At 40.2% G+C, this 25,873-nt stretch overlaps 1 protein-coding gene across 1 annotated transcript in view; it reads right to left on the minus strand.

The window, feature by feature from the left end:
• The window catches only part of Gmnc (geminin coiled-coil domain containing), a 79,398-nt gene extending 77,339 nt beyond the window's left edge, over positions 1-2,059 (minus strand). Inside the window, exon 1 of the mRNA XM_051150536.1 lies at positions 1,758-2,059. Within this exon, the coding sequence (XP_051006493.1) occupies positions 1,758-2,059 (302 nt within the window). The remainder of the gene's footprint in view (positions 1-1,757) is intronic.
• Between the last annotated feature and the right edge of the window lie 23,814 nt (positions 2,060-25,873).

The raw sequence follows: 25,873 nt of genomic DNA on the forward strand, positions 1-25,873 counted from the left end.
TAGTTGTTGAAAGCTCATTGTGTCACTTCCTTGGTATGGAATTCACAACTGACTCAGTGTGGGAGATCTTGAACTGTCAAATGCTTCTGGCTCAGTGTCTGTCATTGGGTCTTGGAAAGACCTCAGTTATACTACCTTGAACATCAATTATACTACCTTGCCCATTGAAGGAAAGAGCCCTCTGTTGCTTGCTGATGGTATCAGTACACCTATTTAACCATAGTGCTAACTTCCTTAATTGCCTATGGGAATATTCACTATGTGGCATCTCACTTTGTTTCCTGCTCCTGGTAGAGAAGGATGCAAAATAATATACCAGCTGAGAGCCACAGCAAATACCTTTAGTTTTCTTTATTAGTTAAAAGGTGCTTTTAAATGATTCCTCCATAAATTATACCGTTTCTCATTATATGAGCATAGAGTCATTAGCATATTATTAAAAGATGCGTTTATGTTTACATGTCTCTCAGCACTTCTTCAAATACTACCTGAAACCTTCACACCACCCTAAAGACAATCAGTGATAAAAACAGAAATACAAAGCCAGTTGTAGTCTAGCTATAACTTTGTCATAGATTTTTTTTTTTTTGGTTTGGCTTGTGGGTAAGAGCAGAAAACATATTCAATAGTGACAGTACAAATCCAATGTGAAGGTACATAGCTTCTGCTCCAAATGGCCACTCTAACTATATTCAAGTCTGTGGAGATGTATTGGTCTTGGGTCTGATTCATTTAGATGTATTTTGGTTTTTTGCATACATTTTTAATAACATAATTTTATTATTTAAAATATAATGCCCAATTTTTCTCCACTTTGGTGTGTACTAGTTATTCTGTCTTCTTAAAATATGGGTCAAAAACTTTGTAGGCATATTTAAAACCACTTCGTGATAGAATCTCTCAAAGCCCAACAGACTTGGCACTGTATGCAGCTAGAGAGATGGCATGCAGTTAACACAAACAATGCAAGTCAGTGCAAAGCCCTACTGTTGAAGACAGCATGTAAACAACTCATTGGATATGAAGAAGATGTGTTGTTGTCTACTTAAACTGTCTTAGTGTTTTTTTTGCTGTGAAGGCAAAGGTTTAGCTTGGTTTTGGGGTCTTGGTTTTTTGAGACAGGGTTTCTCTGTATAGCCTTGGCTGTCCTGGACTTGCTTTGTAGACCAGGCTAGCCTCAAACTCATAGAGACCCACCTACCTCTACCTCCCTAAGTGCTGGGATTAGAGGCATGTGCCACCACACCTGGCTCATGGCTACTTCTATAAAGAAAACACTTAATTGGGCTTCCTTACAGTTCAAGGGTTAAGCTCATTATCATCAGGCAGGAAGCATGGTGGCACACAGGTAGACATGGTGCTGGGGAGGACTCTGAGACTTCTCATCTAGGTTGGCAGGCAGCAGGAAGAGAAGCACTGGGCCTGGCTTGAGCATTTGAAACCCCAAAGCCCACCTCCAGTGACACATTTCCTCCAATAACAAGGCCATACCTTCTAATCCCTCTCAAGCAGCGTCACTCCTATTCACATTTGACTTTGCACTCCCTGGGCGCCATAGCCTTGTGGCCATATCAGAATGCAAAAGTACACTCAGTCCAACTTCAAAAGTCCACATAGTCTATCACAGTCTCAAAACTGTTTAAAAGTCCTAGGTTTAAAGTCTCTTGTACTCATGGCAACCTTTTAACCCTGTAAAATCAAATAAAACAACAGGTCACCTTCTTACAGCATTTAATGGTACAGGATATATACATTACCATTCCGAAAGTAAGAAAGGGATCACAGTGAGGAAATACTGGACCAAAGCAAGACCTAAAACCAGCAGGGAAAACTCATCTCTGATGTCAAAATGTTCTTCAGATCTCCTCTTTTCAGCTTTGTTGACTGTAACACATTGCTGTCTCTCCAGCTGGTCCCAAACCTGGTCTGCAGCTTTCCTTGGCAAATATCTCACAACTCTATCATCTTCAACATCTGGCATCTCTAAAAACAATCCAAGCTTCTCCACTACTTCACATAATGGCCTTTCTAGATCTTTATGCGGGAACACCCCTGCCATATGCCTGGCCTCAGAAGCTTTCCCTAGCTGTGAAAGGAGATTCCACAACCCCTTTCTTGTATCCTTGACTATAAAGCCAGAACACATAGCCAAAGCTGTCAAATTCCTCTGCTTGCTAGGGCTGAAACATCGCTCTCCCTCTTGTTCAAATACATTTTCACTACCCTTTTAGGGTTTTATGGCTTCTCTCACTATCTAAACTTGGCTATTCTGGAAGTTGCGCTGTAAGGCAGGGTGCCCTGGAACTCAGAAAGTGGCCTGCCTGCCTCTGCCTTCTGAGTGCTGGGATTAAAGGAATGCACCAAATCCTAGCTAGCCTCTAAGCCTTTCCTTCATTTGTTTTCACAAGTTGGAAGCTTAGGTGGGTGGCCTCTTGCCCTGAGGTCACCACTGTAAAGGTAACTTATTTGCCAGATGTAATCATCATCTCAGACACTAACTGCTACATAAGCTCTCCTGGACTCACTTTTGCAGACCAGGCTGGCCTCGAACTCACAGCAATCTGCTTGCCTCTGCCTCCCAAGTGCTGGGATTAAAGGCATGCGCCACCACCACCCAACCTCATTATCAGTTCTTGCTGGGTGGTGCAACTCAGCTGTTCTGGTTCAAACTCCTTTACAAGCTGATGATTCAATCTGACTCCTCTCCACTTCTCACTGAATTGTTCTGCTTAGAAGAACTGCCTCTGAACTCCACGAACTGAACTGCCCAAACTCAACTATACTTCTGAACTCTACTGTACTAGCTCCAGGAACTCTACTGTCTTTCTGTACTACACCTTCTTTCTCCTGTACTGTCGGTCTACATAAGAGTTGTCACTAATAACTATGTGACATAGTCAATAGTAGACTGTTGTACTGTCTGTCTGTCTTCTCTCTTCTCCTCTACTGCCTCACTGCTCCATTAAGTTTCCTCTCTCCTGTGCTGTTTCCTGAGATTTTGGAATATCCCCCTGACTCTTGGAATATCTCAGTCTGTCAGATTTTTTTCTGACTTGTCACTTTGTCTGCCGCTCAATTAGGCACCACTTTCAAACATGGCTGCTTCCTTCTACCAACTAACCTTACCTATATCATTCAGGATTAAAGGTGTATACTAAGGGCATGTCTATATTCCAGCCAGATCATATTGTAATCCAAGGCAATTCTGCATTCTGGCTGGATCATACAGACTTAGGTCTTTGGATATGATCCCTTGCCAGAGTAGCTCTGTTACCGAACTAAAATCCCTCTACACACCGCTAGCTTTATTCCATCTAGCACAGGCCTTTCTTTATTCTGCTTATCTCCATTATATTACATGGTGCCCCTTTTCTCCTCAAACTGTACATTTTGTATTTTTCCTTGCTCATTTTCATTACTGACCTGCATAAGACTTGCCACTAATAACCATGTGACACAGTCAACAGGGGGCTGTTCTGGAATCCACTCTGTCAGTGCTGTTAACCTGAAACTCTTCAATTACGTGTTAGGCAGATTTTTCAAGCAAGGGCAAAAAGCAGACATGTTCTTTGCCAAAATATCAGAAGAATAATCTCTAGACCCCTTACTGATAGTCACTGTTTCTGAAAGCTCTCAAGCCAGGCCGTCATAATCCACACTGCTCTCAGTGCCACTGTCTTCCCTGCTCCCATTAGAATAATCATTTATGCCCCAACTTAAAGTGTTCAACTTCTTTTCTAATCCAAAGTCCCAAACTCCACTAACGAGAAGCACCGTCAGGCCTGTCGCAGCAATTCCTCTGTCCCCGGTACCAACTTGTGTTTTAGTAAACATCCTGTGAAGAGACATCATGACCATTGCAACTCTTGGAAGGGAAACACTTAATTGGAGCTTCCTAATGGTTTAGTCCATTCTCATCATGGCAGAAAGCATGGCAGACATGGGATTGGAGAGGAAGCTGAGAGTTCTACATCTGGATTGGTAAGCAGCAGGAAGAGGGAGGCACTGGGCCTGGCTTGAGCATTTGAAACCCCAAAGCCCACCCCTAGTGACACACTTCCTCTAACAAAGCCACACCTCCTAACCTCTGTCAAGTACTAGTCACTCCTTGATGAAGAAACATTCAATTATATGAGCCTATGAGGGCCATTCTTATTCAAACCACCACAAAGACCCCTCACCCCTATGTGCTAGTGTCTTTGACACAGGAAAGTACTTACCAGGCTTCCAAAAGAGAAATGTAAACACCAACCTAACCACAGACACTTTAATCTGCAATGCCGACTGCCTGCAAGATACACTAGTGCAATTGAGGAACAAAGCTCCTGCAAAGAACCAACCAATGTATGGTTTGATTTAAGGCTCACTCTATGAGATAGACCAATAGCCAACACTGCTTGGATGGCCGAGAACCCAAGACTAGATACGTCAGGGACTTATGGCAAAACCAAATACTGTTGTTCTAAGGAGAGACAGAAAGCGTATGTATCTGGATGGGAGGGGATGTGGGGATTTACTGGGAGAAATGGGGGGAGGGGGAAACCATAATTAGACTATATATTATGGAAAATCTAATTTAAATAAATTTTGAATAAAAGGAAAATGTTTAAAAGAAAAACCACATGCAGATGACCTTTGTTTGATTTTCAGCTCCCAAATAGGTTGTTTACAATTATCTATAACTGCAGATTTCAGAGGTCTTACATCCTCTTCTGGCCTCCCCAGGCATCCTCACAACATGTATACACACTCTCACATACACGCACACACACACACACACACACACAATCACACACACACACACACACACACACACACACACACACACACACACAAAGTAAATTAAAAAGAAATACAGACTTCCTTTAGGTATGCCAGTAATTCTAGCACTTTGGAGGTACAGGCAGGAGGAACAGGAGGAGCTCAAGGTCAACTTCAGTTGCATAGTGAGTTAAGGGCCAGCCTGAGCTATGTGAAATCCTGTCCCAAAGTCATATGCACCACCTTAATAGTAATCAGTAAAGTGAGTGTGTGATGCAGTAAAATAGCACTTTATATTTACCGAAACAACTGACATAAAGGACGTTGTATATTAGGAACTCATACAACTTTGAGAAATTTTCACCACCATCAGTTCTTAAAGAAAAAACTTGCATTTGAAGTGCAGAAAGTAATCGGTTCTGTGATACTAAGATGACATTGTTTATAATATCTGTAGTGGAATAATGTAAATATATTTCATAGATGGGCAATAGCATCTATGTGTTATCATTGTTAAGAGTGGACAGATATTAGAATTAATAAATCAATGAATAGGCAGTATTTGAAAATCAGATGTTAAGATGTCTTTATGGCCTAGATGCAGAATAACATGCAATTTAGAGTAAAAGCAGTCATACATACATGTGTATATGCATATGATTGTGCAATGAGTATAGAGCATATGGGTTATTTCAATATGATGTAAAATATAATAATGTTAGTGGAAGTCTTAGAATCTATCTAAAGAGTAGCAGTCCCTTCAGCTGCTTCTGGAACAGGAGTCAGGAAGCAATGAGCCAGTGAGATGCACTTCAGAACTATCTATGAAAGTATCTAATTAAAAATTAAAAATCAAATGTGATCCTTGGTAAAGTAACTTAAGAATAAAAATACAGTTTGAATGGAGATAACCCATGAGGGTGGATGAAGCTGCTCCCAGAAGCTATAGGCTATTAAACAAACATCAAATTCCAGTGATGGGCTACCTAGCTGAGTTATTGGTCTTGGCAACAATACAGGCAGTTGTCATCACTGTTGATTGTCTTCTAGAACTAGATGTTAAGACTAAGGGGCTTGGCTAGTCCCACTCTTCCAGCCTTGCTACTTGGAACACATATATTCTTGATAGGAGCATGAGGCTACTGGGCACATGCTACCTACGGCCACCTGGAAGTTGGGAAAGGCATATGCTGATGCTCAGTTCACTTCCTCTTTTTATAGAGTATTGGGCCTCAACCAATTGAGCAGGGCAACCCACATTTAGGGTGCGTGCTCCCATTTCATGTAATCTAATCAGAATATTCCCGGCACATATGCTCATACATTTGTCTCCAAACCCCAAGGTGATTCTAGACCATGCCAAGTTGGCAATGAACACAAACTAGCATTGTTACAAAAGAAATAAAGAAATGCGAACAGGAAATGGTAATATCTTGGAAGATGAATGAGATCAACAGAGGTGGGATGTGGACAAGAAAGGCTGGAGAATGAGGAGTAAGATCAAAATAAATTACATTTATGTGTGGTATATATTTATAAAAGTGTTTAAATGAAACTCATTATGTATAATTAATTGATACTAATTGTAACAAAAAATTAAAAGTCAGAGGATGATTAAATATAATAAATATTGAAATCAGAACAATTTAAGTGATTGATATACTAAACTTTCTGTGTGTCCTTTTACTGAAAAATAGATATATTATCCTATAATATATTCTGATTACTGTTTCCCCTCTCTCTACTCTTCCCAGTTCCTCCCCATCTCCTCTCCCATATGTATCCAGCCTTTTACTGTTTCACAGTAGAAAACAAATGGGCTTCTAAGAGACAATAATAAATTAAAACACAATAAGATAAAACAAAAGCAAACACATTGAAGTAGGACAAAAGAAATAAACAGAAGGAAAAGAGCCCAAGAAAAGAAAAAAAATAGAGACACATGGATTTATTATTTCTCACACTCAGGCATACCACTGGTGAGGGGAGAGCTAAACTGGAAACCATAATATATAAACAAGCAACCTAGAGGGTAAAAGGAGATTAATAAATAAATAAACAAATAAATTATAAGATTTTAAAAAAAGTCCTGATATGACATTATGAGACCAGAAACCTCCAAAGGTGCCTTTGAGTTCAATTTCTTTCTTTTTTTTTTTTTTAATTAAATATTCACTTTACATCACAGTCATAGCTCCCTCCCTCCTTTCCTTGTGGCTCTATCCTCCCTCTTTTCCCTACTCCCCCCTCTCCTATTCCTCAGAGAAGGGGAGCTACCACCCACCCACCCCAGCATATCAAGTCACTTCAGGACTGAACTTATCCTCTTCCCCTGTGATCTGGCAAGGGAGCTCTGCCAGGGGAAAGTGATAAAAATAAAAATAAAATAAAAAAGCAGGTAACAGAGTCCATGTCAAAGTCTCGTTTCCCTGACTAGGGAACCTAGATGAGGAATGATCTGCCCACCAGTTACATCTGTGTAAGGGGCCTAGGTCCAGCCCACGTATGGTCCTTGGTTAAGCTTCAGGCTCCACAGGTCTCCCTGGGCCCTGGTTAGTTGGCTCTGTTTGTCTTCCTGTGGAGCTCCTGTCCCCTCTGTGTCTTCCTATCCTCCACCATGCCCTGATCTTCCACAAGACTCTGTTCCACCCAGTGTGGGTCTCTTCGAGGCTCTGTAGGTAGAAGTTTTTGTGGGTGGGTTGGTGTTTCCCTTCCCTCCACTAGAAATCTTGTTGACTTAGAGGACGTCCTCTTTAGGCTCCATGATCCCTGCTATTAGGAGTCTCAGCTAGAGTCACCTTCCAGGAGCCTCCCTGTCACAGGGCCCCAGCTTGTGACAGAGAAACCCTTGTCCAAGGTTTCTCTTCTCTCTGCAAGCCCTCTGTCCTGCTAACCCTGCTCTCCCCAGATCTGATATCAACGCTAACTTTTTCTGTGTTCCCTCTCTTGCTCTGTTCCCTCTCTCTAACCACTTCTGCTCTCTATTCTAGTTCCACTTCTGAGTGAGATTTAACCATCCTCCCTTGGATATTTCTTCTTACTTATTTGGGTCTCTGAATTGTTGTAGGATTATCTTGTACTATATGGCTAAAATTCACTTATTAATGAGTACATACCATGTTTATCTTTCTGGGTCTGGGTTACCTCAATCAGGATGATCTTTTCTGTTCCACCCATTTGTCTGACAATTGCACGATTTCCTTGTGTGTGTGTGTGTGTGTGTGTGTGTGTGTGTGTGTGTGTGTGTGTGTGTTTTATAGGTGAGTAGTATTCCATTGTGTGAATGTACCACAGTTTCATTATCCATTCTTTGGTTGAGGGACATCTAGGTTGTTCCCAGTTTCTGCCTATTATGAACAAAGCAGCTATGAACAAAGTTGAGCATGTGCTCTGGTTGTATGATGGGGAATTTTTCAGGTATATGCCCAGTAGTAGTATACCTGGGTCTTGAGGTAGAACTATTCCTAATTTTCAGAGTGGTGGCACAAGTTTGCTCTCCACCACCAATGGAAGAGTGTTCATTTTCTGTTGGGCACTTACTGAGTACTGTTAATAGCAGTTTGTTTTCTTAGTGAAAACTATATTTTTCCCTTTTAGAAAACTACCTTTTCATTAGGAAGTGTTATCTATTGGAGATAAACTCTGGATTAGGATAGAGTCAGGTGTCTACTTCTTCCGATTCTAGAACCCTATCCGAAGCAGGCTGTGTGCATGCTCATCATTACGGATGAGTTTTTCAAGGCCTCTCACTCTCTGTATATTGTATGGATGTGGGTCTCTGTATTTGTCTCCAACTGCTGCAGGAAGATGCTTTTCTAGTGATGGTCAAGCAAGACACTGACCTACAAGTATAGCAAAATGTCATTAGGAGTCATTTTTATTGCTACATGGTTTTAGTAAAACAGTAGTATTTGGCTTTCCCATAAGTCCTTGGACTATATAGTATCAGATTCTTGGCTATCCAAGCAGTGTATATATAAGTTCCCTCTTGTGGAGTGGTCCTTAAGTCAAATCACATATTGGCTGGTTAATTCCACAAAATTTATGCCACTATTGAACTAACAAATCTGACAGGCAGGGCGCCATTGTTGAATAAATGCTTTGAGGGTTGGGGTTCACATTTCTCTCTCAGTAGCACACAGATTACTCGCCTGTATAAAAGGTGCTAGCTTATAGGGACTAGTGCTCTGTGTAGGCACCAGCTCGTATCTCTGTGTTTGTTGAGTAGATGTATATAGTAATAGGGCCTTGCTGTTGATTTTTGAAGAGCAACTTATAAACTTAAAATGGCCTTGGATGTTTGGGGATTATTTGGCCCCTTTAACCCACAACTCAATTAGATGTAACCCATCTCTGGTACTAGAATTTTCAACGGGTGACAGGACATGTCCAGTTGGAGCTTTGTCATCCTTATTACTTAACAATTTCATTTAGATCACTTCCATATATGTATATATTTTAGGCTACTTCTGCTGTATTAGGTTTCTATACTATCACTCAAAAGATCATTAACCTTGGCTGTCCCTCCCTATATTTCCTCCCTTGTCTTCCTCTGCTCTCCCCATTACCACTTGATCCTCCAGTTCCAACCACAACTCCCACCACCCATCCATTTTATTTCCTTTTCCTAGGTAAATCTGTCTGTCTCACCTAGTTCCTTACTGTAACCTACCAGCTGGTTTTCTACTAATAGTAGCTTCCTTATTATTGACTTAGCAGTTAATATCCACATATAATGAATACATATCATATTTGTCTTTTTGGGTCTGAGTTACTTTACTCAGGATGATTTTTTCCTAGTTCCATGTATTTATCTTTGAATTTCAGGATTCTCCCTTTTTTAATGGTTGAGTAATATTCACTTGAGCAAATGTTCCATATTTTCTTTATTCATTCTTCTCTTTAAGGATCTCTAGATTGTTACTAATTTCTGGTCATTATGAACAAAGCAGCAATGATTATGGTTGAGCAAGTGTTTTGGAGGTAAAATAAAGTGTCCTTTTGGTACATGCTTTATGAAGGAACAATTTGTAGAACCATGGCACTGATTTCCATAGTGCCTGCACAAGTTTGCACTCCCACGAGCAATGGATAAATGGTCCGCGTGCTCCACATCCTCACTGGCATGAGTTGTCACATGTTTTATTGATCTTAGCCATCCTGATGGATATAAGATGAAATTGCAAAGTAGTTTTGTGTTGCATTTACCTCTCTAAAGGATTTTGAACAGTTTTAAAAAATGTTTTACAGATATTTGAGTTTCCCCTATTGAGAATTATGTTTAGATCTGTATCCCATTATTTAAATTGATTCTTTTGTAATGTCTAGTTTTTTGAGTTTTTAAAAATATATTTTGGATATTAGTCCTCGACTGGATGTGTGTGTGTGTGTGTGTGTGTGTGTGTGTGTGTGTGTGTGTGTTCTTGTTCTTGTTCTGTAGGATGCTGCTTTCTCTGAATCATATGGTCCTTTGCCATACAGAAACTTTTTGGTTTAATGAAGTTCCACTTATTAATTGTTGATGTTAGTGTCTGCATTGCGGTTATTCTGTTCACAAAGTCTTTTCCTGTGGCAATGAGTTCAAGCTATTTGCTACTTCCTGTTCTGTCATGTCCAGTATAGAATTTTGTGCATGGTGGTAAGTATGGATTTATTTAGATTCTTCTATATGCAGTCGTCCAGCTTGATTGGTACCATTTGTTGAACATGCTGTCTCTTTTTTCCAGTGTGTGTATTTGGCTTCTGTATCAAAAATTGGGTGTCTATAGATGTATAGACCTTCAATCCATGTGATGTAGATGTTATGTCTGTGTCTTCAATTCAACTCCATGTTTCTTTCTGCAACAACATCATGCTGTTCTTATCACTGTTGTTTTGTAGTACAACTTGAAATTGGGAATTATGATAACTTCAGCAGGTCCATTATTATTCAGGAGTGTTTTAGGTATCCAGGAATTCTTGTGTTTCTGTATGAAGCTGAAAAGTGTCCTTTCAAGATATGGGCAATATTGCAGTGGACTTTTGATGGGTATTTTACTGAATCTGTACCCTACTTTTGTTAGAATGCTAATTTTTACTACGTTAATCCTACTGGTTTATGCATGGGAAGTCTTTTCAGCTTCTGATATCTTCATCAGTTCTTTTTTTAAAGCCTTTCAATTTTTTTAATGTTTTTTTAAACTAAGTACACACACACACACACACACACACACACACACACACACACACACACATATAATTTATTCTTGTTACATCTCAATGGTTATCCCATCCCTTGTATCCTCCCATTCTTCCCTCCCTCCCATTTTCCCCTTACTCCCCTCCCCTATGACTGTGCCTGTGGGGGACCTCCTCCCTCTGTATATGCTCATAGGGTATCAGGTCTCTTCTTGGTAGCCTGCTGTCCTTCCTCTGAGTGCCACCAGGTCTCCCCCTCCAGGGGACATGGTCAAATGTGAGGCACCAGAGTACGTGAGAAAGTCATATCCCACTCTCCACTCAACTGTGGAGAATGTTCTGACCATTGGCTAGATCTGGGTGGGGGTTTGAAGTTTACGGCCTGTATTGTCCTTGCCTGGTGCCTTAGTTTGAGCGGGACCCCTGGGCCCAAATCTGCCTATCATAATGTTCTTCTTGTAGGTTTCTAGGACCCTCTGGATCCTTCTACTTTGCTATTTTCCCATGCTTCTCCCATCTAGAGTCCCAATAGGATGTCCTCCCCTCTGTCCCAGTTTCCTGGTAAGTGAAGACTTTCATGGGACATGCCCCTTGGGCTAGTATGCAGATATAAAGCCTTTCAATTTTTATAATACATGTCATCTACTCACTTGGTTAGAGTTACCCCAAGATAATCTCCATTATTTTAGGTTATTGTGAAAAGTGGTTTTTTGGGGGTCAGGGAGTCCTGCAACTGGGAAGCCAGCTTGGAGCAATAGTGGGGTCAAGGCATGCCCAAACTCAAAAAATCTTATCTTGAGACCCTCAAGGGTAGTACAGGTCCCTCTCTGTCCTGAGCCTGCATGTCCTGGCACATATATCCTTACAGTACCCGACCCAACCCATCCCTGCTCCCTCTTCCCCCTCCCCATGCCACCCTGGAGGTGGTCATGTTGTCTAGTAGAAAATTTATAGGTTAAACTTCCTTTCTGCTTATACGGTCATGTCCAGCAAGCACCTCTATTTCCTCTTCGTTAAATAAGGCATCCCCAACACCTTGGCCCTGGCAGAAATATGTACTCACACCTTAAAAGCCTCTACCTAAAGGTACTGATTATAATCATCACTGTAGTTGCTAGTCTCTTTTAACAAACATCTCTTCCCATAGAAATATAACACAAAAGGGGGTTACCTAGCATGAGTGATGACCTGCTTACAGATTCATTGCATTTGAGTTTCTTATCATCAAACTGAGAAACATCAGGACGGTGAGACCTTTCATTAGGGACTTTCCCTGGATTTCTCTGTTCCTGTTCTAACCTCCTGTCTTCAGACATTACTTGTTGGAAAGAATGCCACTCACAAATTCCAATTTCCACCTCATCAATATCAGTTGAGGGAGTCTATTTCATATTCACTATAATTGAGACTTGAGTTCTCTTTTCTTGAAGGCTGAATTTATTAAATTATATGCTCCTTGTGTGTTGTCAGGACAGCTCACAGTGGCCTTTGGCATTTCTAGACCCACAGAGCAGCCCAGGGTTGTGAGGTTGCTTAGATACCCTAAGACTTGGACAACACTTTGTGGCAGTCATGAACATGCCAAGTATGTTTTCCTTCTTTTCGAAAAGAAATTAACTGCACAATTTTATTGTTCCTCATTTTCAGGTTAAGAATGGTATCATTCAGACATATGCCACTTATAAGTGAACCTCCATTCATCAATCCCATGTGTCAGAGTACCATCAAGTATTGTCTTATGGGAAATACTTTCCTTTTAATCTCCCAAGTATGTAAGATCATAGGCTGCACAAAAAAGATGCAATTTAATATTTAATATTTTAATCAACCCATGCCTGTTACCAAACTGCACACTCATTGTAGAATTAAGAAAAAAGTCCTTTTCTGCATCAAATCCTACTCCAGGATTGCTACTCTGAACACACTGACCTAAATATTTGTAAATGCTGTTTATGAAAGCTTTTTTTTTTTTTTAAAAAAGGACATTTTATTTCCTTACCTGTGGTGCTGGTGGGGATCTGGTGATGGTAAAGGGGAATATCTTGAGAAGTGAAATTTTCAGTTAGTTATCATTATCATTATGATTATTAGTTATTGTAACATCAATGTATGCTTAATCCTTTATGCATGAAAAGTTTTTCTATAAATGCTTATGCAACAACATTTATTTAGATTAAGTATCCTTAGTTTCCCTCTTCATTTTCGATATTTCATCTATACAGTTTGTAAGGATTCCTAGAAATCTTCATAAAGTGGCCCGGTAAGTTTCAAGGATTTGCATTGTAATTGCACATTCTATAATTCAAAGGAAGGAAAAAGACTTTATAATCCTCATTGATCTAGATAGCATGACAGAAAAGACAGAGGTGAGATTAAGGGATGAAGGAGAGAAGAAAGAAGCAAGAGAATTGAGGGGAGAGAGCAGTGAGGGAGAAAGAGGAATGGAGGGAGGGAGGGAGAGTTTTTAAAGGAAATTGTGATGAGAAAGAGAATCTGTTCACCAAAAGGCAAACGGATGGAAATCGAATGGTTTAGACTGGATGGTTGCCAGGCTGCCTTCAGTTAGAGACTTCAAAGACCTTATTCCTCTTTTGTACCTCAGGTAAACCACTGAAACCATTGGAAAGAGAAGCAAGAGCTCGGGGTTGAGAAACTGGCAAGTAACCCACCCTTCTTTTCAAAAGTATGGTTTTTCTACTTAAAATGTGTTTTGTTGCAATTTGCAAAACAGTCATTCCTTTAAATTAAATCATTGTTTATCAAGGGAAAGTTAATTGAAAAGCATGTATTTTTCTAGCTAAATGGAAGCTGCATCATGCAGGCAATAAACATTCTTGTTTGAAAAGAATTCTTGTTCCTTCCTCTAAGACTGCCATGGGAATAAAGCAGGAAAAGAAAAGAAGAAAAACACTCCCATGCAGCCCCAAAGTTGTGTCTGGTGTAGGAGCCAAACGGGATTTTGCAGCCTACAAGTTTCCTATTCACTCTAAATTTAGCGTCCACGAACTCCCCATTTGGCTAACCGTTCTTCCTAAATAGAGTGCAAGGCATTTTTGGGGTGCTAATGTCATTTGCTTCTGTTGACAACCATAGCTAATTTTCACCATTGGCCACTGGGCCAAAGTTCATTTCTTAGTTCCTGGATGCCCACACAGTGTAATATGAAAGTGAAAGAAGATCTTGATCTACTGCACTGGTTCATAGAAGAGGGAAAAGAATGTTTTCAAAAGAATACCATGTGCAAGATAAGACTCCAAGCAAGTGGCCTTACCATGTAGTATATATTCTAGGAGAAAAAGACATGTAAAATGATATGTATGTGAGCACACTCATGTGGGTGTTCCTCTATAAAAGACTGATTATGAACTTCCAGGATACTCAGAGATGTTACAAAGACAGGATGAGATGTGTAAAGCAGTCCTTATGGCAGTCCGCCTTTCCATTCACCCCACCCAAGCCACTCCTTAAAGCTCAGCAACTACTATACAAAAAAAAAGCTGTTTAAAAAATACTCCCACAAATTCTAGTGTCTCACAACAGTTTTAATAATTAGTCAGGAAATTTTCATTGTTTATAATCCGGATAATTTTAGTTTATATAAGCTTAGTGTTTCACTCTGTTCTCCCTTGGGAAAAATTAGGAAAAGAAGTGAAAATGGGGAGATAAGTCAAAGACACTTAAATACGTGCATGATCAAGAGACACAGAGAAAGAAAAAGAAGGCTGGAGAGAGGGAGGAAAGAAGGAGAGAAAGGAGAGAGGGAGGAAGAGACTCAGAAAAAGAGATTATTCACTCTCAACTGAAGCCAATCATCTTGGGAAGTGAAAATTTGATTTTTTCAGAGGGAGGGCAAACATGTCCTACTTCTTTTAAATCTAAGATATATGTATCTGTGTATATTAGATATGAAACATGTACACTCAGATATCATACAACTACCATAGTTGATGCTTCAGATGTTACAGTGTAACCTTCAGATGTTACAAAACTGATATTCAGTTATTTTGTAATTTTTTTCACTTTGGAGAGATACAAGGTTTTAACAAGCACAGAGAGAACCTCTCTTACACTGTGTGTGTATGTGTGTGTGTGTGTGAGAGAGAGAGAGAGAGAGAGAGAGAGAGAGAGAGACAGACAGAGACAGAGACAGAGACAGAGAGACAGAGAGACAGAGAGAATTGTCAGTTGCTGAGGTTCCATGCTATTCCTAAGGGGTTGTGAGACACTGCTGTGAGGCACAAGCAACAGTATTCAAATTGAGAAGAGCAGCATGGATGAAGAAGCAGAAAACAAGAGGGTACTGTGTAGGAAGTGTGACCAAAGGCAAGTCTCAGACCCTCAGGTAGATTTCAATAATATAATTTGTTCAGAACAAGAGAAAATTTACTGTCCATTAAGAACCAATTAGGGGGTGGACAGATGGCTTCATAGTTAAGAGACTGGCTGCTCCAACTTTTCCAAACCTACTTTATTTCGGGTTCTTTAAATGCTTATACTCGCTTCCAACCCACCTACCCTAGATAGAAAGGAGGTTTATGGGAACAGGGGAAGTAGACCTTGTTGAATTCAGTTCCTGGGAGCGATTCACAGGATTTCAGCAGACCATCAATTCCACCAAATTTGCTGCTGGAAACTGGAACAGCAGCCTGAACCCAGAGCCTCGAAGCCTTTGCTGGACCAGTTCTCACTTGGAGCATCTTGAAGTGCAGCAGTGAATAGCCAAACAATACCAAGACACAAAAAGCCAAAAGCCACAGCCTCCTGTGTTGGATATATATATATATATATATATATATATATATATATATATATATATATATATATATATTCTCTCAGAGTCTGTACTAGGATGTTGTTCAGCTGGCAAAAATCAAGGCCCCACACGAGGTAGTTCGACCTCCAAGTGGTTAAACATCACCTGTTCTCTCACAAGTCTGTTCCCCATCCCACGCTTGGGATCAAAACAAAAAACATGTTTATACCCACTACAGCCCTTCTAGAGGACCTCCATGCAGTTCCCAGCACCAAAGTGGCAGTTCACTACCATCTATGATTCCATTTTCAGAAGACCCAATGCCCTTATACTACATCTAGAGGCACCAGACGTGAAGGTGGTGCACACGCATGCAGGCCAAACTTCCATATAAATAAAATAGCAATAAACAAACAGCCAAACAACAAACACAAATCACAAAGAGCCAGCTAAGAGTGTCTGGTGTGAAATAAAAACATCAACACATCAGCATAAAAGAGGATCTACAAAGCATTAGGAAACGTGGGAGGTGTTTTCTTGGTTGAAATACTGGATGTTTTATTTACTAAACACTTTCTACCCATTATTTATTCAGATGAGCTATCATTAGAATTCAACAAATCCTCTGTAAACTCATAACACATAAGAATTTCCTAGTGAACCTTGACCTTTGGGCAGCCCATGATCATCTGTAGTTCCCTACTAAGAACTCACTAGCTATGTCACTTTAATACTGCTCATGCCACAGAGTTCCCTTCTTCATACATGAACATGCTTCCATTCCTATCAACTTGTTTATGAACAAGTACCCTGGCCACAGTGGATGAATATAATCTAATTGTCATCTGAACATATGACTGTGGCTAGGTCAACAATACTGCAGAGGTCCATACCTCTATACCTTACACATACTACATAGTTGAATGGGCTCTTCTAAGCCTATAATTCTTAAAGAATAAAAAAATGGAATAACATTATTTTGATGATACAAATAGTAAAAAAGGGCTAAAAGCATCCTCTACCCTCAAGCAGGCCACCTTCACAATGTAGGATTCTACTTACAGTGAACACAGCTGGTTGGCTGGCTCTGTTGGTCATCTTGTGGAGCTTCTGTTCTCTCTGATTCCTTCTATCTTTCCTCCCACTCTTTCACAAGAATCTCTGAGCTCTACCCAGTGCTTTCTGTGAGTCTCAGCATCTGTTTTGATCCTTTGCTGGGGCCTCTCAGAGGGCAGCTATGCTAGGTTCACATCTGGAAGAAAGCATAGAAGAGTGTCAATTAATAGTGTCAGGTGTTGGCTCTCTTGCATGGTTGGGCCAGGCATTAGTTGGACATTCCCTCAATCTCTACTCTCTCTTTATCCTTGTACATCTTGTAGGCAGAGTGAATTTTGGGTTAAATTTTTTGTGGGTGGGTTGGTATTCCACTCCCTCTACTAGGAGTCCTGTCTGGTTAGAGGGTGGCCTCTTTAGTTTCCATGTCCACCACTAGTAGTGGTCTCAACTACAGCCACCCCCATATCTTCCCAGGATCCTACCTTGTTGTATGTCTCAGAGATGCCCCAGGCCATGGTTTCTCTTCTCTTGGCAAACCCTCTATCCTTCTGCCGCCCTCCTCCTCCTCACATCAGATCCCCACCATCATTTCTCTCAGCACTTCCTCTCCTCTCCTGTCCCTTGTCTTAGAGCACTTCCTCTATCTTTTCTATTTCCCCTTCTCAGTGAGATCCATACATCCTCTCTTGGGTCAACTCATGTCCAAGTGCATCAAAGATGTTAACATAAAACCAGAAACACTAAACACTAAATCTACTAGGAAAGAAAGTAGGGGAACGTCCTTGAAATCGTGCCAATGAGACAACTTCCTGAACAGAACACCCACAGCTCAGCTCTAAGATCAATGATTAATAAATGGGACGTCTTGAAACTGAAAAGCTTCTGTAAGGCAAAGGACACTGTCAACAGAACAAAATGGCAGCCTACAGATTGGAAAAAAGACCTTCACCAACCCTACATCCAACAAAGGGCTAATATCCAATATACATAAAGGTTTCAAGAAATTAAACACCACCAAACCAAGTAATCCAATTAAAAATGGGATAGAGAGTTAAACTGAGAATTCTCAACATGGGAGTATTGAATGGCTGAGAAGCACTTAAAGAAATGCTTAACATTCTTAGTCATCAGGAAAATTCACATCAAAATGAGTCTGAGATTCTATCTTACACCCATTAGAATGGCTAAAACTCAAGTGACAGCACATGTTGGTGAGGATGTGTAGAAATGGGAACACTCTTCCATTTCTGGTAGGAGTGCAAACTTACACAGCCACTTTGGAAATCAATCTGAAGGTCTCAGAAAATTGGCAATAGCTCAAGACCCAGTTATACCACAAAAGATACCCCTTCATACAACAAGGACATTTGCTCACCTATGTTCGTAGCAGCTTTATTCATAATAGGCAAAAACTAGGAACAACCTAGATGTCCCTCAACTAAAGAATGGATAAAGAAACTGTGGTACATTTTCACAATGGAAAACCACTCAGCTATTAAAAACAAGGAAATTTTGATATTTGCAGGCAAATGAATGGAACTAGAAAAGATCATCCTGGGTTAGGTAACCCAGACCCAGAAAGAGAACACGTGATAAGTACATATGTGTAAGTGGATTTTAGCCATATAGTACAGGATAACCATACTACAATCTACAGACCCAAAGAAGCTTAGTAACAAAGATAGCCCAGGGGAGAATGCATGAATCAAACATTGTTTCTATAGCATCCCCTATACAGTGTCCTTGCTGCCCTATGAGTTGAAGGGTTTGGTATTCAGCTCAGTGTTTCATTTGTTTTTAACATGGATCTTTTCAGGGTTTGGCATGAAGAAATTGCACTAGTCTAAGGCTTAGATTCATTTAGCACACACTCTAAATTAAGTGTAGACTTTCAGTGGTTACGATATATAAGCTCTGAGATTTATTATTCTCTGACCTGGAGAGAAGGAAAATCCTACAACTGCAAGGAAACCTCACTTAAGCTTTGGAGAGTCACGGCTTCTCAAAACCCACGTACCTTCAGCTCTTGTGCTACCTGGTGCAGGCAACAGCATTGTCACGTATCCTTAGGGTGCTGCTGTTGCTGAATTGTCCTCTATGTGTTCTATGTGCCCCAATATAGAATTGCTGCTGGCAAATGTCTTCAGAAATACCTTCTCTTGTTGCTTTTAGAGGGAAAAATTATTTGGGCTTTCTTTCTTTTTTTTTTTTTTTTTTGGTAATTGGAAGGAGGTTATTTACCAACTGTTTATTTACTTGTCTTGCTACTTCCTAATTTTTATGACTACATTTAATTAAATCAGCTACATTAACCACAACTTAAGAACTGAAGCAAGTTTATAGTCAACAATTCTTAGGATTATAATGTTAGTTTATTGATATATGTCCCATTTTCTTCAGTCCAAAGTGAAAACCACAATCAGATTTTTTTGTTTGTTTTTTTTGTTTGTTTGTTTGTTTGTTTTCAGACAAGGCCAGGCAATGTCATTCATCTTACCTAAGAGGTGATCTCAGACCTTAGCCAGTGCTAACACTTAAAGCTAAGAGACTTAATATATATTTGCACACAATCCTGTTAAGTCATGTCTAATGTATGGAAAATTCTTAAGAGTAAAAAATGGTTTTCCATAAAGCAAAAGCCTGGGGCAGAGCAGGGTAGCATTTAAGCAATTTCCAGATCGCTTCCTGAGAATCTGAGCTTTTCCAGCCTCCCTTGAGCATCTTTGCCCGTCAGGCTGGGCTGGGCCTGACTCCAGCTGCAGGGAGTGCTGCATCATCTTGCCAGTGATCCTGTTATGCAGAGCTGTATAAGGCAATTATGATTACTCAGAGCAGACAGCTTCTAAAGGAATAGCACAAAGTGCTTCTAGTTTTTAAACAAAAATAAATGAAAGTAGTTGTCCTTCCCTGTTTCCCAGCAATCCACTCTGCATTAATGTCCCAGGATTACTTGGTGGTGGTGGTGGAGGGGTCCATGTGCTTCCTGCGAGGCTAGGTCTAAAGAGAGAAAAGACAGCCTTGGAGAAGCAAGCACAGAAAGACAGCCAGAGGGAGGTCATCTAAGCACCAGTTACTGAACAAGTAACTCTTAGCTGTATTCTTCAAACTTTTTAAATCTTAAAATTCTGATTGCTTAAAGCGGCTTAACTGATACATACATGACTGTTTCCTTATTCTTCTAGTAGAGGGTTTACTTAGGATAAACTCCCTGGGCTAGAGTTATTATTCATGGCTGATAATTTTTCAATATGACTTCAAATTCCACTTACCCCTTACAACACAAAGACTGAACAGTAAAAAGGATCATCACAATAATTTCATGGGTATAAAGTTATGTTAAAATCTGTTGAGGGCTATTGATCACATACCCAGCAATAAAACTTTAATAAATGAATCTAAATTCCCTACATTGCTGAAAATGCCAGAGGTATACCAGCTTCCTAGAATAAATTCATTGAGAAGCCTTTTAGATGGAATAGATGCTGTAATATGGATCTAAATTTTAAAAATCTAGAAAACTTCTACAACATTTACTTATTCTAATGGTTGGGTATTCTAATATTTTTTCATTTTGTTACTAAAATGTAATTAGATGACTTTCCACTTTCTGTTCCTCCCTTCAACTCCTATCATGTGTGCTCTTTGGTCCCTCTCAAATTCATGGCCTCTTTTATTAGTTGCTATTAAAGAAGTATATACAGGCGGTCAACTTTAAACCCCTACCCAGACCTAGCCAATGGTCAGAACATTCTCCACAGATGAGTGGAGAGTGGGATATGACTTTCTCACGTACTCTGGTGCCTCACATTTGACCATGTCCCCTGAAGGGGGAGACCTGGTGGCACTCAGAGGAAGGACAGCAGGTTACCAAGAAGAGACTTGATACCCTATGAGCATATACAGCGGGAGGTAATCCCCCTCAGGAACAGTCATAAAGGAGGGGAATAAGGGGAAAAGGGGAGGGAGGGAAGAATGGGAGGACACAAGGGATGGGATAACCATTGAGATGTAACATGAATAAATTAATAATAAAAAATTTAAAAAAGAAGTATATATGACATATGTAAATAAATTAACACATAAATGCCACCCACTTAGTTCATTTAGTGATACTTGTAATTTTATGATTTCGGAGCTGACCATTTGATATTGTATAATAAGTTAAGGAATTTATTCCTGAGGGAAAAATGTTTTTCATGCTTCAACATTCCTTAGTGGCCTGTGGCTGTTTGTTTGTGTGTGGGGCTTCATGAGATTTCCTCCCTCCTCCCTGCAACAAAATGTCTGTTGAAGTTGTACTCCTTCCGATATTGTCCAGGCACCCATATGTTGAGTTATTTGGGGTACAACTTTGCTCTCATTACCAGGAGACACGATCACACAGCAGAGATTCTGTCCCCCCCCCCTCAGTAATTACAATCTTTCTAGCCTCCCATGATGTTTATCAAACATAAAGGGCAGGATTTATACTGTAGCTGTACTAATTGGGGCTGGGCACCCCACAACAAATTTTCCATGTATCTTGATCATTTACAATTTTTTGTACTGGTTTATTGTTACAAAGAGAAGTTGATTTGATGAGGACAAGAGCTCTACCTATTTATTATACAAGAATGAATATTCAAAATGCAGTTAAGGATTACTCTGGTCTAGTAAAATGGCGGTACCGTGTTCTTCTCTACAATCTATGACCTCACTAGCTTTGGATGGTTGGTTAGACTCTTTCTGATGTGTAGGCCTTAAATTCAATTAGACAGCTGTGGGTCGCCATCAAAGTCTGAGTGCCACTATTGCACACTTAGGGACATCGTATTGGTCATAATTGTGGTTAAAAGGCTTCTAAGTCATCTAAAGTTATTGTTTGCTTCCATCCCTTGTCAGCATGTATGACACCTCTGGTGTGGTACAAGCTGGTCCTCAGGGAAGAGCCTTTCAAGTCAGATCCAACTTGTAACTTTGGAATCTTTTGTTCAAAAGATACGGTATCTTCACCAAAAGGAACATACTTTCAATTTCTGGGTGGCAAGCAAGAGCATTAGCTATGCTCTTTGGAAATCACTTGGACTCCTGTGACCAGCTACTAGAGAGGAGGTTTCTAGCCTGCCTGGTTTTGTTGAATAGTCCATGGCTCTTAGAGAACACATTCTCAGCCCAAGTGGGATAACTTAAATTACATATACATATCTGTACACATAGATTTATATGTATTTTATGTGATTTTTAGGTAAGTAAACAATGATATGATTCTTTATGTCTTTTCCAGACATCCTTAGTGTTATTTTCCCACATCCCCTTTTCTTTTCTCTAGTAGCTTCCCTTCCCCCTCCTGAATTTAGAGGATGTATGGAAAGGCTGACACTCATCTTGTTTTGGTTGGACTGTAAACTCTTCCAGCTACTCTGGTAATCAATGTGGAGAACTCACACAAGCTAAAAGTAAATGCACAATGTAACGTAGGTAAAGCATTCCTTGGCATATTCCCAGATGACCTCCCTTCCTACTCCACAGACACTTGCTCAGCCATCTTCATTTTTCCTTTGTTTGCAATCCCTGGGAAATGGAAGCACTGCAGAATACCATTCAGCTGTAAAGACTATGAAATCATGATATTTACAAGTAAATGGATACCACTCAAAATCATTACATTGAGAGAGGTAGCTCAGAAAGACGAAGGTCACGTGCTCTCTCTTAGCTGTAATTTTCTACTTCCAATTTTCAGTTGGGCATCTATAACTTTGAGAAATGGAAGAAACTAAAAAAGCAAATGGTGGGCCGACCTTGTGAACAGAATAGCAGGATTCAAGGGATACGAAGGAGAAAATGGGAAAAGGACAGGGTGTTTTAGTCTTTATGAAAGACTGTGTTATCTCTTAGCCACAAATAAAAATCTTTTCTATTTCAAGGAAAGGACTTTGAAGTTAATGTGTCACTGTCTCCCTTGCCACATTCAGTGATTTAATGTCGTTTCATTTCTCATCACTGGACTTTCTTCAACTCCCTGGTCCAGGATTGCTTATGTGTATACAGTTCTTAGGATTGTTTAAGACAGGCTTTCATTTAAAGCAGGGTACCCTCTATATAGCTGAGGATTCACATGAACTGCCTCTACCTTGCGTGCTGAGATGAGGGGTGCACACCTCCACACTCCATGTGTGCGGTGCTGAGATTGAATTAACTGCTTCCTGCGAGCTAGCGAAGCACCTTATCAGATCATCAATACCCAAGTCCCACTTCCTACTCATATCATTTTGTTTTAAGATAGGTCAGAAATTTTCTGCAGTACAGGATTCTTTACATTACCACTTGGAAATTGTTACAGGGGTAGTAATGGAGTTTCATGGGCTTAGAGACCTCAATGCTATTTGAAGAAAGTTGTTTCTGTTTCATTTTATTTATTAGTGCAGTGCAATTAAGTGGCAAACAATGAATCTGTAACAGGAAGTAACAAGTCCAGACAGACTTCCAGGCAAGATGGCAGCCAAGAGCTACACCAGTACAAGTAGCTGATTTCAGTCACGGAAACAAAGGAATGGGAATAGTTTGTGATGTTGTCAGCTGCATCACCAGCCCCTGGCACCCACGTGACCAATCCTCCAGTGACTTTCCTTTACCATCAGACTGGGATTTGTTGATGAGATTGTGACCTTCTCAGTGGGTCTGCAGCAGCAGAATCTAAGAGACTCCAACAGTCATTCCACTGAAAATCTTCTTCACAGGAATGCAGGGGTATACACAGCCGGCATACCTGGAACCACTGACAGTAGACATCTTACTCACTGAGAAACCCGGATATGTTGGGAACTAAACAGAAGACATCAACAGTGTCTGGGCACCACTCAGCCACCTGCTGCTATTGACCTTGCTCGAACATAACAATCGACTCTCCCCACTACACCTAACAGTCAGTTTGCTGTACAAAAGTGCATACTTTAAACCCCTTCCCAGATCTAGCCAATGGTCAGAATATTCTCCACAGTTGAGTGGAGAGTGTGATATGACTTTCTCACGTACTCTGGTGCCTCACATTTGACCATGTCCCCTGGAGGGGGAGACCTGGTGGCACTCAGAGGAAGGACAGCAAGTAGCCAAGAAGAGACTTGATACCCTATGAGCATATACAGGGGGACGTAATCCCCCTCAGGAACAGTCATAGGGGAGGGGAATAATGGGAAAATGGGGGGGGGGCAGGAATGGGAGGATACAAGGGATGGGATAAACATTGAGATGTAACAAGAATAAATTAATAAAAAAAATACTTTAGTGAAAGAAAAAAGTGCATACAGAAGTGGATCTGGAAACACATGAAGAGTCAGCAATGAGTTTTCTGGTAAAAATCAAAATGGACCCTTTGGTCTAGACAGCTCTTGCCATCAGAGGATCATCTACAAAAGGAGAATGCTATCCAGGCCAGTCACCTCACTAACTTGTATTCCCAGTTCTTATTTCCTGACCCAGCTACTCTCTGGCTATGTAATATATCCTAAGTCGGTGTGTCAGGACAGCATTGCCCTTTGCGTTTCTCGCCTTTATTGGTTTGCACTTTTCCTTCCTTCCTTTTCTTTTCTTTTTTCTCTCTCCTAGTAGGATCACTCCTAGTATTACATATTCCAAGGCCAAGAATAATGACATTTTGTGATATCCGAATACACAGGTTTATTTCCCTTCTTCTTAGTCTATAGCCATAACCAAATTTCTCACACTTCTCTTGTCATGTTTTACTTGTCTCTACTATTCCTGTAATCACCCCTGCCTCATCTCATCTAACAACTTAATATGAATTGCTAGTTCCACTGTGACTGCTTAGTTCCTTTTCTCTTTTCTCTTCCTCTCATACAATAACTAACAGCATATTAGTCAGTATATGCAGAACGATGAGCTCGATATAAAAGGAAGTTAACTGATGTGAAAATATAATTAAATAGATTTTTATTTTAGGTTACTGCAGAAAATGCAAACTATAATTATGATGGAAATAAAACACACAGTTTATCAGATAAGAGATTGAATAGATAGCTTTGTCAAACGAATGGATCATGTGAAAAATGTAATTGAGGTTTGGACAAAAAATGAAAAAATTAGATTATTTAATCAAGGTAAATGATAAAAATTTAAAAACAATCAACAGATTATGTAAAGCTTGGGTCATGATGAAAAACAATGTATAAATTATTTACATTGAAGGATAGGAATTTTATGCAAAGGGCACAGAAAATATTTTAATTAGACAAAAGAAGATAAGTTCCTTCATCTAGAGTAAAAGATGCCCTCTGCACACAACAAACACAGAACTCCAAACAGAAAAGAATAGGAAAGAAATGTGCTATGTCATATTACAGTTAAAATAGTGTATGATACACATATTAGGTGTATCAAAAGCTGTGAGAGAAGAGCCAACTCACATATAAAGGCAGGTCTAACAGCACAACTGCTGACTTTTTAAAAAATATATTTTATTAATTTATTCATATTACATCTCAATTGTTATCTCATCCCTTGTATCCTCCCATTCCTCCCTCCCTCCTATTCTCCCTTTACTCCCCTCCCAAATGACTGTGACTGAGGGGGACCTCCTCCCTCTGTATATGCTCGTAGGGTATCAAGTCTCTTCTTGGTAGCCTGCTATCCTTCCTCTGAGTGCCACCAGGCCTCCCCATCCAGGCGACGTGGTCAAATGGTATATACTCACTTATATCTGCACACTAGCCCAAGGGGCATGGCATGTCCCATGAAAGTCTTCCCTTACCAGGAAAGTGGGACAGAGGGGAGGACATCCTATTGGGACTCCAGGTGAGGGAAGCATGGGAGAATGGGAAAATAGAAGGATCCAGAGGGTCCTAGAAACCTACAAGAAGTACATTATGATGGGCAGATCTGGGCTCAGGGGTCCTGCTCAAACTGTGGCACCAGCCAAGGACAATAAGTGCAGTAAACTTCAAACCCCTACCCAGATCTAGCCAATGGACAGGACATTCTCCACAGTTGAGTGGAGAGTGAGGTCTGACTTTTACACGAACTCTGGTGCCCCATATTTGAAAACTGCTGACTTTTTAAACAAAGTTTTACATGTAAAAAGGCATTGGAGTGACATATTACAAGTTTAGAACATCACAATAGTCAACCCAGTCT

The sequence above is a fragment of the Acomys russatus genome, chromosome 8, assembly GCF_903995435.1.
Source record: "Acomys russatus chromosome 8, mAcoRus1.1, whole genome shotgun sequence".
NCBI classification, from domain to species: domain Eukaryota; kingdom Metazoa; phylum Chordata; class Mammalia; order Rodentia; family Muridae; genus Acomys; species Acomys russatus.